The sequence below is a fragment of the Mirounga angustirostris genome, unplaced genomic scaffold (assembly GCF_029215605.1).
Source record: "Mirounga angustirostris isolate CCGP_5_RB_7025 unplaced genomic scaffold, mMirAng1.0.hap1 SCAF_8, whole genome shotgun sequence".
In the NCBI taxonomy this organism is placed as follows: domain Eukaryota; kingdom Metazoa; phylum Chordata; class Mammalia; order Carnivora; family Phocidae; genus Mirounga; species Mirounga angustirostris.
Genome location: NW_026991716.1, coordinates 90,885,253 through 90,898,417, shown reverse-complemented (window position 1 = coordinate 90,898,417; position 13,165 = coordinate 90,885,253). Strand labels below are relative to the sequence as shown.

Below are 13,165 nucleotides of genomic sequence, written 5' to 3'. Positions count from 1 at the left end.
TTTAGGATTTGATGAGGTACGAAACATGGTCCCTGCCTCGCAGTAGCTTACAGCCAAATTGTGAACTGCCTTGGACATCTGGTAAAAGAGTTGGATTTTATCCTTTTGTTAGTGAGGAGCTGATGAACTTGTAAAATCATCATATGAATACATTGAAGGGAAACCAGTTAAAAGAGTGGAGCAGGGGTGGTTCTTCATTCACCATACAATGACAGTGCCACTCTGCGTTCTGCAGTGTTTTCTCCGCACCAACCATTATTCAGGGCAGGGCCTGAGCCACAGATGGGCTGCCCACCTCGTGCCAGTTTCCCGGGCAGTCAGATATGCTCTCTCGTTCGTATGCCCGTGTCTTTGTGGTTAAACCGTATGCCATATTTATTCTTTGTGATGATTAGTCTAAGAATGCAAACCAGTACCTGTTGGTTCATTAGACTGACCTAATCCTTAAAACAAAAAAATAAAATGTCTCATTGTTCACCCTTCTTTATCACTCAAAGTGATGAAATTCAAGCTTCAGTTTCAAGTCATGGTGATGCCTGAGTGTAGGGCCCGTGAGCATGTGTTTCATTCAGTGAATAAGTTAAGAGACTCGCATCCTGAGCCCCACTTTCCTTAGTCCCTGCAGTGGGTCTTGCATGGAGACAACCCTGATTCTCGAGCAGATCTATAGCTAAAACTGCTTGTCTTTGTTCATTTGTACAAGTAGTTATTAATCCTGCTCCACTGGGACTTGAGAGATGAGTAAGGAAGGGTCCCTGCACCATTTTTATCCCAGAACCCAGCAGATATGCTGGGAGCTTCCGTAGAGACCATCAGGGGTGCATGAACAATGTTGATGAGAAGACCAGGTGATTGAAAATCTGTTGGGCCAATCCAGTTGTGTGGTATGATCACCTCCCCCAACTCCCCTTTTCTCTGAGTCCTCAAGACCCAAGAAATTAGCACTCAGGCCATCTAGAGCCCCAGGTTACAGAAGCCTGCGTTTACCCAGCTACTAAGAGGGAGAATGATAAAATTTTCATAAACACTTATCAAGGCAGAATTAATTTTAGCTATTAGAAATAATGGATGTCATTTAGCACCGTCAGGGTCAGAGTAGAAAGAAGAGAAAACAAAATCCAGATTTCCCAAAGGACTTACTTAAGAGCTTTGTGCTATAGTTTCTTCTACTTATTTCTAGAAAACTTTCTCCAGCCCTGAGCCCTCCATGCTTCCTTTCTGGACTGTGTCCTTGGTCTCCTCAACCCCTCTCACACCTTATGTTAACTAGTTCAGCATCTGAATGTCTATAAAACTGGAACACCTCTTTAAAATCCCAATTTCAGAAACCACTTTCTCTATTCCAACTTGAACAATGAGGAGAGAGAGACTAGAAACAGTAGAGCAGGGACCACCACTGGGGATTCCTGTGAAAGCCCAGAGCCATTCACACCAGGGCTGTGTCACGTGGCTGGAGATACTCAGTTTGCCAACGTAATTGTTTAAAAGATGGATTCAGCATGAAATGAGAGCTTCGGGTTCTTTCTCTGTTTGCATCCTGAATTGTGTATTCCCACTTCCTGTAGTAAAATATTGACCAGTATAGAAAAATGAGATCTACTGAATGCACATGAGAATGTATGAACTTTGCAGTTAAACATTAATCAGAACTTTTATATTTTGCACATTTGTAATCAAATAGTATAAAACTACCGGGCTCCTATTTCAGTAATGTTACCTGTGGAGTGTCTTCGGGGATACATTTTTTTGGCTGGAGAGAGACAGCGTGGTCTGTACCAGGTGGTCCATGGAAGGTTAATTATTTGAACTATTCCTCAGCGTGTCCAGGCTCATCTTTGTGAGACACATGGGCGGTGTCCTTGCGGTGGCCAACATCCGAGGAGGTGGCGAGTACGGAGAGACGTGGCATAAAGGTGAGGTACTTTATCTGCGGAAACACAAACACAGCATAGCCAAAGCTGTGCTTGAGCGAGCCGACGGGATTAGGAGCAGACAAGCGAAAAATAAGGATCTGTCCAAGCACGTTGCAGGCACCACTGCCCCTCTAAAAACAGCTCCGTTTTGTCACATTCTGTTTTCCTTTGTAATCTGTTTATTTTAATGAAGTACACACCTCTCAGGAGCATTCCCTATAAAGCATAATCAGAATTGGTTTTTTTTAGCAATGCACAGGGTACCTTTTTATCTTATCACTGTCAGAAGTGGGTCTACGGGGCACTTTTTGGCATTTATTGGATCTCTTTTGAGTCAAGACCAGGCTGTTTGGTTAGCATTATATGGCCATCTCCAACCAGGTCATTTTCTCTTAAAAAGAGCCATCTCAAATAGAGCTTTCCTGTTCCCAGAGTGAGCATCCTTTTGCTTGTTTTCTCTGATTTTCCCGATGTTGCTAAGAAGTAGCAACCTCCTAGCATTATAGCTGTGACTCGGTCGTGAGCAGGTTTTAGACTCAGGAGCTCACTCGTTTTTCTTTTCTGGTTTTAATGATTCAGTCTCTGTTCTCCGGGCTCCTGAAGCATGTATTCTACTTCATTGAGGATATTGCTTCGATACTAAACTTCATTCCCCAGGCTTCGTCGAAATTTTTTTAAAGCCTTATTTCTTCCTTTTCTTTCCATATGGAGCACATCCTTTCCCCCAGACTTCCGTGTGTCTGGAATTCTTAGACTAACCAATAGCCAGAGGAGGATGTGGGAATGCACGTTCACTCCCACCGGCCTCAGGCTGCTCCCCACTCTCATCATCAGCCATCATTTATAAGAAGGCCTACCAGAACAAAGGTAGCCACCAGGCCTTGGTGTTGGTCAGCAGCATCAGGCAAAAGGGGGTCTTCTCCCACGGTAGGAGCAGCAGACCTGCATATATCCACCTGTGCCTGAACCTGAGGCCAGAGGCTGTGGGTTTTCTGCGCCAAATCCAGTCTGCAAAGATGAGGGTAGATCTGTAAAAAGATTTTTCGTAAGTACCTGTTAGATGACAAGATGTAGGAAAGGCCAGGCCTGACCCCCTGAACATCCAGCAAGCACCCTAGAGGCTGACATCAGACAACATACTATGAGCATCTTAGCAAGAGTGAGCATTTCTCATTAACACATGGGCTCCTGGCCTGCCTGCCATCATTAGGGCAACTGCTCCCGAGTGTCATCCCCAAAATTATCATTGCATAATTTTGACCCTGACCTGATATCAGAGTTTAATTACACTAAAATCATACTGTGATATTAAGAGATGATTGATCAAAGAAAAATAAGAAAATCTCTACATATGTATTTATGTTCCCCATCCGTCTGCCAAGTCTGGACCCCCGACACACGTCACTGACTAAACCGTTGGCGTACACGCACCCCTGCATGGACTCCTGGTCCTGTGGCCTGCTCCTAGAGAACCCAGGTTCTCCTCCAGAACCCCGTGGTCATCAGGTGCACTGTGCCGTGATAGACACCAGTACTCTCGCATCTCTGTATTAATGAGCCAACTTAATTGTCCAAAAGCCCTGGGTGGGGGAGGGGGGAGTTTGGAGCTTGAATGAGTCTAAAAGTAGACTGTCTGTATTTAGACTGATGCATAAACTTTCTCCAAATTTAGGCAGTCAAGGGGCCAGAAATGGATTTTTCCAGTTAGACCCTAGTATACTAAACATTGATAGATCTAAATTCCATTCGGTTTATTGAGTTTAAAATTTAATGCTCTTTAAAAAATATAGTCCTATACCCAAAATGATATTATTCCTGGAAACTAAGTAATTCTAGCTATTCTAATTCACCGATAATTTCTTATTAAGATTTTAACAACATTTCTTTTCATATGAAAAAATTGCTTCAGTAGCACAGCTTCATCTTTAATTGAATTTCTGCAGAAGTGGTTAATCTCAAATATCTAATTAGACCTGCCTGCTTTTGGTTCATCTCATAGGCAGTTACTTAAGACATTTCTTCCGTTGAGGGCCCATCTTTGACTTTTGGCCTTTACTTTCAGATATTCCAAGACCTTACAAATGTTCCTCTCTTTACATAATTTCTTTGTGTGGGTTTTATACACTGGATGACTTCTGGATGAGAAAATCCAGATTCTCTGGGGAGGGGTCTGAGATCTTCATTCAAGAATTGAGCAACTCTACCAGGCTGCTCAGCACACCACCACCTCCCACCTCACTCCTGCTTACATTCCCTAAAGAAGGGCGGAACTGAAGAGCTTATTTCTCAGCATGACCGTTTCCAGCTCCGGCCAAGAGGAGGGTGGAGAAGCGCCCCTGTGGGCACACAGCCGTCCTGTCCCCGAGAGGGGGTCGTTGCTCGCTACTCAGAGCACAGAAAGGCTTGAGCACAGCTCAAGGTTAAGTTCAGCCTCTCTAATATCTAGGTTCTTTTTGGTTACCTGTTGTTGTACTTTTGTCCTCATGGTTCTCTGACCTAACAGATCATCTCTTCCCTATGGGGCACTGCCGTTGTATTTAGAAATATACATATCTACCGTATGGATTAGTGATTGTGGTGTTGATGGATTTCCATAATGTGTAACAAAATTGCAGTTGAGGCATTTTTCTAAATGTGGTGTTCGCCCACTGTGTGTAAGTGATCCATAGTTGAAACTCTGCCCTATCGTTTGAATTCCCTTTAGGTTAAACTTGTGTGTGTGTGTGTGTGTGTGTGTGTTTTAATGTTTTGTTTCTTAACCATCTTTTACTTTGGTACATTGCAGGTGGTATCTTGGCAAACAAACAAAACTGCTTTGATGACTTTCAGCATGCGGCCGAGTATCTTATCAAGGAAGGTTACACATCTCCCAAGAGGCTGACTATTAATGGAGGTTCAAACGGAGGCCTCTTAGTGGGTGAGAACTGGATTCTATTGTACTTACTAGTTAACACTCTTGGGGTTTTCAGATACACTGCCCGGAGACAGCTCTTGACTGACTTTGGCTCATGGATGGGAGCAAAGAGAGCAAAACCCATTTGTATCAGGGCATCTGATAAAAGACACATAAAGACCCAGCTGAACCCACTGTACACAGGCTTGATTCCCGATAGCCTGAGAAGCTTCTCGCCTGCATGCCCCGAGCTCTTCTGGGCCGCACACTGGGTGGGACCCCCCGCCCCACAGACTAGATCCACTAGACCCTTTCTAGGATTCAGCCAGCACAGGATTGAGCCTGATAACCCCTGTGATTGTGTTACGTGTAAGATGTGATCACCACTAAACATTTGTTGAATACCTATGCTGTGGGTACAGAGAGGAGTAGTGAAAGAAAATGAGGTAGCACACAGACCGATGCACAGCAGAATAGTCAGGAAATCGTTCATGGTATCAATTCACACTTGTTGAGCACCTTGTGTGCTGGGCGCTGAGCCCTTCGCATGCACACTCTCATTTGTCACGCACGCAGCCTGAGGGACAGGAACTGGTAGCATTCCCCATTTTACCGAGGACCCAGGGGCACGGAGAGGTTGAGCAGCTTGCCTGGTGTCACACAGCTGGAAAGTGGTGATGCTGGGGCCGGAACCTAATACTGTGCTTTTAGATTCTGTTCCTTTAACCTGCAAGTGCTATGGCCTCTAAGTAGCTTTTCCTAATTTTTGGTAGTTAATGACATTTTACCTTGTAATGAACATTTATGGTGGCTTTGCTTGCTGGGTCCTACATCCAATGTCAGTATATGAGGGGCCGTTGTACAAATATAGGCTCAACTTAAAACACAAGTGAAAATCCACTGTTTTCGAAGCAGGCTCAGGGGAGCCGCACATTCACTCAGTTTCCTTATCCTTGAAATATACGGAGTCATTGCAAAACCTGAATACCTGTTCTTACTCTTTACCCCAATATAGTCTTGAAAAAAAAAAAATTCCCATGTAGGTAAAATATATATGTCCAAAATAATTTAAATTTAGAAAGGGCAGTGATAGGTTTCAAACAAAACAGCACCTCTGCCCCCATGGAGCTTTTGTTCTAGTCAGAGGCGGCAGACAATACACACCAAAGGCCCTGAGGCCAGCAAGGGCTCAGAGTGTTCTAGCAACAGAGTAGAGGCCCACGGCTGTTGCTGGGCATAGTGAGCGAGGGAGAGTGTCGGGAGAGGTGGCAGGAGGTGAAACCAGGCAGGACCTCAGAGCCAGGCTAGTTTAGTCTGGGTGAATGAGAAGCCTTTGGGGGAGTGTCATAATTTGACTTACTTTTTAATGGGATCGATCTTGCACTGATCATGTTATGGTGTTAGGGGAGGCAAGAGCAGGAAAGCGGGCGGCCAGGTAGGAGGCCTCCGTCCTTGTGAGACACGGTGGTGGCTTGGCCCTGGAGCGTGTGTTGGAAGCTGCTAGAAGGGGGTCAGATTCTGGGTTTGTTCTGAATCTGCATGTGGATCATATGCAAACTGTAAAAGAGAAGCACGAAGGGCAAATAAATCTAAGATTTAATGGGAAAGGATATTGAAAATGCCATCTGATTCCAATAGTGGGAGAACTGTTGTTCAGTAATTCACGGTTTCATCCAGTAATTCCTTTATATTTTCAGTTTATTGGTTTACATCTGTTGGCAAACCTGGTTCCTTGAGGAACTTGCAGAAATGGATTTCCCTTCTCAGGGTGTTGAAGGCTAATTTAAAAGGACAGATTCCTGCCCCTCTAATATCTGAGAGCATTAGGGTCTCCCAGGGTAGGACTTCAGGATCTGGTATTAGGAATAAGCACCCAAATCAGAACTAGGTTTTTTGCCAGAAGCGGGAGAAGTCCAGATTCCCTTGACTCACTGTTTGTCATGCCAGCTTTGATGTGACTTCCTCCCACAGCCTCCCTAACTCCTTACCCCGGGTTGGGCTCCCCCGCGGTGGTGGTTCCCACACTGTAATCACTCGTGCACTTAACTTTCCCACTGGAACACTCACTGATCTGACTCCAGTGCCAGGCACGTGGCGGGATATTCAGTAAATATTGTCGAGTCATCAAAACAAAAGAATACATTTATGTAACGTCAGTGTACGAAGACAAGTAGTTTTAAACCAGGACAAGAACGTGCACCAGTATTGGTCAGAGCCTGTGCTCGCTTTCAGGCCTGCCTTGGGCTGTGTGAACACTTTCTACTCACGACACTTCCGACAGCAAGTGTATGGGGTCTTTTCCTTCACACCAGCCAGCTCTCCCACACGCGCTGGCGGTCCTGCACTTCAGTTCGGACAGTGCCCAGAGTGAGCACAGACCCCGCGTGGAACAGGCTCGGTCTCCCAAGACTGGTTCCAAGGCCCGGGCCCCTCATACTTCTGACTGACTGGCTTCCCATTCGGGTTCAGACTTACTTGATACGCCATTCGAAGTGTTGTTTGCTGTCCGTCGGGTTCCCATGCTCCGCCTGCTCGGCTTTGGTAATTTGTGAGAACAGCTCCCAGACCCGAGGAGAGTATGGTGTGTGGTCGACGGGGGGGCTTGCAGAATGGGCATGTCCTCTCTGGGAAGGCCACCTTCCCAGCACTTCAGTGTTCACCAGCCTGGAAGCTCTTTGAACTCCACTGCTTAGGGGTTTTTATGGAGGTTCTATTAGGCAGGCATGATAAAGGAAGTCATTAGCCATTATTCACTTAATTTTCAGCCCCTCTCCCCTCCCCCAAGGTCAGGGGCGGGGCTGAGAGTCCCACCCCTCTAACCACGGGGTTGGCTCCTGTGTGGCGACAACTCCCATCGTGTAGCCCCCTAGGAGCCCACCAGGTGTCACCTCTTTAGCATAAACTCAGGTATGGTTGAAAGGGGCCAGCCATGAGTTCTAAAAGACATGCTTCTCGCCTGTGTCACTCGGGAAATTCCAAGGGGTTTAGGAGTTCTGTGCCAGGAACTGGGGACAATAACTATATATTTCTTATCATGTCACAATGTCACAGGTTACTTTTGAGATTCTGAACAGGTTTTCCTTATGAAAAAAAAAAATAGGAATGAGAGCAGTGGACACAAGTTTTCCAGAAAATCCTTGAGTTTTTCTGAATAACTCCCCCATTGAGATTCACTTCAGGGAATGAATCTCTATCACCAGTGAGAACATCCTACCCCTCAGATACACTGGAAGCAGGGAGAAAAGCTTGTGGCCATTAGGCAGGTGGTTTATGATGGTGTCTTCCTGTGCTCCAGGAAAAAATGTATTTAAAGTGCTGATCTGTCCTTGTTTATTTAGATGTTGAAAGACAAACCGCCCTCCTTTTCCGTTCTTTCTGTCCCGGTTTTCAGCTGCTTGTGCAAATCAGCGCCCGGACCTCTTTGGTTGTGTTATTGCCCAAGTGGGAGTAATGGACATGCTGAAGTTCCATAAATACACCATCGGCCATGCCTGGACTACTGATTACGGGTGCTCAGACAGCAAACAACACTTCGAATGGCTTATCAAGTAAGTCTGGATTCCTATCGATACATATGGTACATGTTGCTAACAATCTGATATAATACTGAACGCAGTCAAAAGGATAAGTGTTTGACTCAGTGTCTCCTGTTTGCATATCATTTACTGCAAAAGGAGTGGAAGTGATGGAAATTCCTCTTTGTCTTCCTTGTTTTGATCTGGTCTTTACAAAAGCAACAAACGACAAAGATGTGACAGGCAGAATTCTAAAGTCATCCTCCCACCCCCAGATTCCCGTCCCCTGGTCTCTTCAAATCAGACACTAATCTGAGTGCCGCTGTGAAGGGACTTTGCAGATTAAATTAAGGTTACTCATCAGTGGACCTTAAAATAAGGAGATAATCCTAGATTACTGAAGTGGACCCAGTCTAATGACAAAGCCTTAAAAGGCTGAGCACTTTCTCAGGCTGGAGGCAGGGAATGCAGCAGAAAGGGAGGTCAGATTAGAAGCCTGAGAAGGACTGGATCTGCCATTGCTGGCTTTGAAGATGGAGAAAGGGGCCTCTAGAACCTGAGACCAGCCTCCAGCCAGTGGTCATCAAAAAAAGGGAGACCTCAGTCCTATAATCACACAAGAACTGAGTTCTGCCAACAGCCTGAATGAGTCTGGAAATAGATTTTTTTCCCAGAATTTCCCGATAAGAGCCCAGCCAGCCAACACCTTGATTTCAGCCCTGAGACCCAGAGCAGAGAACCCAGTTGAGCCAACCCAGACTTCTGGCTGACAGAACTGTGAGATAAGAAATCTGTGTTGTTTTAAAAGCTGCCAAACTTGTGGTAGGTTGTTACCATAGCAATCAAAAACTAATAGAAAAAGGTGTCATTATACTTAACATCTATGTATGGGATTTTAAGAAGGAAATAAAGAGGGATATATGCAGGTACATTAAACTTGTTTTGTTCTCTCAGTGTAACCATATATGTTTGAAACTGCAAATCACATTATTAAAATATTGTACAACTGCATTCCTATCCTTCAGCCGCTTTGGCAAGACCAATGAGAAAATGACAGACATTCAGACTCCCAAGACCATAAGCTACATTCTTTTCTGGCTCTTCATTGTCTTCGCTTCCCACGCATAGGGGGTTGGGGATCAACATCAGCACTTAGGAACTGCCTGTGTCCCCTGTCCCAGTCTTCTCAGTCGACTCCACATTTCAATACAATAATTTCTCCAGTCAAGCTTTTTTGTTTCATTTTATGTGCTTTTTATGGTTTTAGCTCCTCAGCTAAAATGACCAAAGTTTTATCATTGCAATAACCTCGTTGACAAAGCCCAGTAAAAGCTAAATAAAGAAGCTATAGTCCAAATTAATGTAAAGAAAATACACACCTAGGGAGTCCCATCTAAACTCAAAAATACTGACTGAATTGTGTATCAAAGGCAACAAAACATTCAATGGAACCTAATACTTCTAAAATTAATTTGGGAAAAAAAGAAAAGTATCTTTACTTTTCCAACCTAGCTCTCGCAGGGCTGTGTTCTCCTCATACTGCAGCTCCCAGAGCAGCAGAGAGCTCAGCCCTACACACTCGAGCCAGAGCGGGCCTTACCGAGAGCTGCTCAAACCTGGCAGCGTGCCCCCCCCCCCTTGGAGGAGCTGGACTTCCACATTTGGGAATAGTTGGATAAATTTTCTACAGAACCTCCCAGTTTTTTGCCCCAAGAACTAACCTTTATTTGGAGGGCTGGGGTTGATCCAAGAACAACACTCTGAAATAAGATCAGAAAACCGATCCACTGCCGCCCCCACCTTACCTGTTGGGAGGCTAAACTCCAGAACTTTTCAGTCTTGACTTGGGTAACTGAGCAGAAATTTTACTGTTTTTGACTATTTACCCTCCAAAATAAAAGTCTCCTAAAATAGCCGATTATATTCAGTAATAGTGAACGCTGAGAAACAGGACGTCCATATTATTGAGTAAAATGTAAAGAAAAAAAGTCCAGAGATTTCACTCACTTAACTACTATCAGTTACTGTTTAATTCGACTATACTTTTATTCTTAAAACCCTCTTGTTCCCTTACCTGAAAAGTTGTACTTCAGAAGGCGCTTCCTCTGCCCCTCCACTGACTTTGTCCCCATCAGCCAAAGGCCGTTTCTTTCTGCCGGACCGTGAGAGCCAGCAGGAGGCCCAGACAGGACCTGGGTTCTTCCTGAGACTGCCACGCTGAGCCTGCAGTAAACGGTTTATAGATGGTAAAGGGGTAAAAAGCTGCCATACACTTTGAATTTCAAGTTTTTCAACAAAAGAAAGGCTCGCTCCTATTATACTCACAATCAGTGGCTTAAAGTCAGTCCACTTTGCAGTAGTGAGAAAGTCCGTCTAAAGAATACAGAACTATTCCGGACCGTAAGGGTGCACACATAGTTAGGGTCATCTCAGCAGCCCTAGGAGTTTCTTCTTTACCCAGTCTTCCAAAGTGGGAGCCACAGAAGTGACACAGCTCCCCACTCTGCAGTAGCCCTGGCCAGTTTGACCTCCACGGCGATGCACGCAGAGACTGCGATGGTCACGCGGGGACTAGTCAGCCGCAGTCATGGCTAGTGAAGTTAGGCTGGTAAACTACGTGGGTTACTGTGCCCGCCAGTGCTTCTTGAGCAGCCTCGTGGACAAACCACACTGCCTTTGCCTTTCAGATACTCTCCGTTGCACAACGTGAAGCTCCCGGAGGCAGACGACATCCAGTATCCATCCATGCTTCTCCTCACCGCCGACCACGATGACCGCGTGGTCCCACTCCACTCCCTGAAGTTCATCGCCACCCTTCAGTATGTCGTGGGCCGGAGCCGGAAGCAAAGCAACCCCCTGCTTATCCACGTGGACACCAAGGCCGGCCACGGGGCCGGGAAGCCCACGGCCAAAGTGATAGAAGAGGTCTCAGATATGTTTGCATTCATAGCGCGGTGCTTGAACATCGACTGGATCCAGTAAACGGACTCTCCCTCTCCCTCCTGACAGCCGCAGAAAACCTCAAGGGCTTTCCCACCGTTCACATGGAGAAACCACTGGGCATAATGCTCCCCCCACGGACACTATTCCTGCACTCACAGACTGCAGTTGAACAGAACTGCTGCGGGAATTTTATCTTTTTTAGGCTTCTCCTTTTTAGCAAGCCCTTGGTGTTTCTTTTTCCACCCTGTGCAGGCACATGTTTTAAAAAAAAAAAAAAATTAAAAGGCATGTTTGGATCAATAGCTAAGTGGCAGCCAACACATTGTGAATATTAGATTGCTGAATTCAGAGTCGTAGTCGGGCATACTTCATCTAGAGCACTCAATGAAATCTGCTTCTATAACCATAACCGATATAGCTTTAAATGTGAGAACTGTTCTCATGAAAAAGACTTCTTTGCAACAATAATAAATGTTATTTAAGAATGGGAGGCTTTAGTTCTGGTTCCTTTGTGTTGAGGGGCACTCACTCCGGATCGTGTCACTTTTCTATTGGAACAAGCAGTTCACCTTTCCACACAAGTTAGTTTCCAAACAGTGAAGTCCTAGAATGTTAGTGCTGAGAAGGTGTGTGCATCCGTTCCAGCTCCCTTGTTTATGGTGATGAAGCTATCAGAGGCAGCTCGCTAGCTTCTGTATTAACCATTCAGTCAGCGGATAATCAGACTCTTTTGATTTGGATACTCATGCTGAAAAAACAGTGGACCAGAAGCTTCAGATAATTGGCCTATCAATTTGGTTACAAAGTATCCCTGGATGTCGGAGTACCTGGCATATAAAACTCACATGAGTGAACCTTCCAGATATATTTAGCCAAACTTACCTTCAAATCAGAAATTTCAGCATTTCCCAAGCTGTTTTTCCCTCCCATAGACCGCTTCTTAGAAACAGTCACACTTAAAACGGTTTTGGCCCCTTACCCCTGCCACCCCAGATGTTTAAGAGGAGGATATACCATTCCTCAAACTATTGTTCATACAATTGCAAGGCATTAACATCTCATGAAACACTGTTCCTTTGGGCATCAGTTTGGGAAATGCTGATCTAATTTATGAGAAGAAAACCGTTTCTTCTTTGTCTTGCTTCAGATGACAAAAATAACTCCTGTTTTGTATGAAGTATCTTAACCTTAAAAAGGCTTAAAAGATTACTTCACTGTTCCATTAACTTGTACTTTTCCAGAGAAGTCCTGTTTTCCAAATCATACATATTTGTGCTTTCCTTTAGCGCTCTACCTCTCACATTGTGGTCTGAAATCAGACACGCACAGTTTTCTGTCAAGCATATCACTACAAATCGAACATAGCCGAAAGGTGGCTACTTTGGTTTTTCTCATCTAGGATCATGTATTCTAGTAAAGTGTCCATAAGCACTGTATACAACGTGGCTGTCCCTGGAACACAGGATGCACACTCTAGCCTCCCCTGGCCACCCCATCCCAGAGAACAAGGGTGCCCCCGGCTATCAGCGCTTGCAGAACTGACATCCGCCACCGAGAGAGGCGAACCCTGGTTAACGGCCATGTACCTGTCGGCCAGCATGGCAGGAAAAAAAAACTACATCTGCATAGATAAGCTAGAGGCAGCCTTTTTCTTAGACCTGCTGGGTAGTCTGAGGTACAGACAGCCGAGTTGCTCCCACTCAGTCCAGAGCATGTTCAAGCTTGCACAGAACCCAGCCCTACTTGCCCACGGAGGGCTCTTACTGAGCAGTGGAAAGTGAAGAGCACAGTGCGTAGGGTCTCAGGAGGTCTTCAGGAGAAGTCAGGCCCAGGGTCGAATCCCAACTCTCATTTCGTAAGTGGTAATTAGGAACCGACATTATAAATACATTTACAAAAGT

General features: G+C 45.3%; 1 protein-coding gene across 1 annotated transcript in view; it reads left to right on the top strand.

Annotated features, from left to right (window-relative positions):
* Positions 1 to 11,754, top strand: part of PREP (prolyl endopeptidase) — a 116,892-nt gene extending 105,138 nt beyond the window's left edge. Inside the window, exons 12-15 of the mRNA XM_045865245.3 lie at positions 1,819 to 1,913; positions 4,699 to 4,830; positions 8,198 to 8,354; positions 11,009 to 11,754. Coding sequence (XP_045721201.1) covers positions 1,819 to 1,913; positions 4,699 to 4,830; positions 8,198 to 8,354; positions 11,009 to 11,303 — 679 coding nt within the window. The 3' untranslated portion in view covers positions 11,304 to 11,754. The remainder of the gene's footprint in view (positions 1 to 1,818; positions 1,914 to 4,698; positions 4,831 to 8,197; positions 8,355 to 11,008) is intronic.
* The last annotated feature ends 1,411 nt before the right edge of the window (positions 11,755 to 13,165 follow it).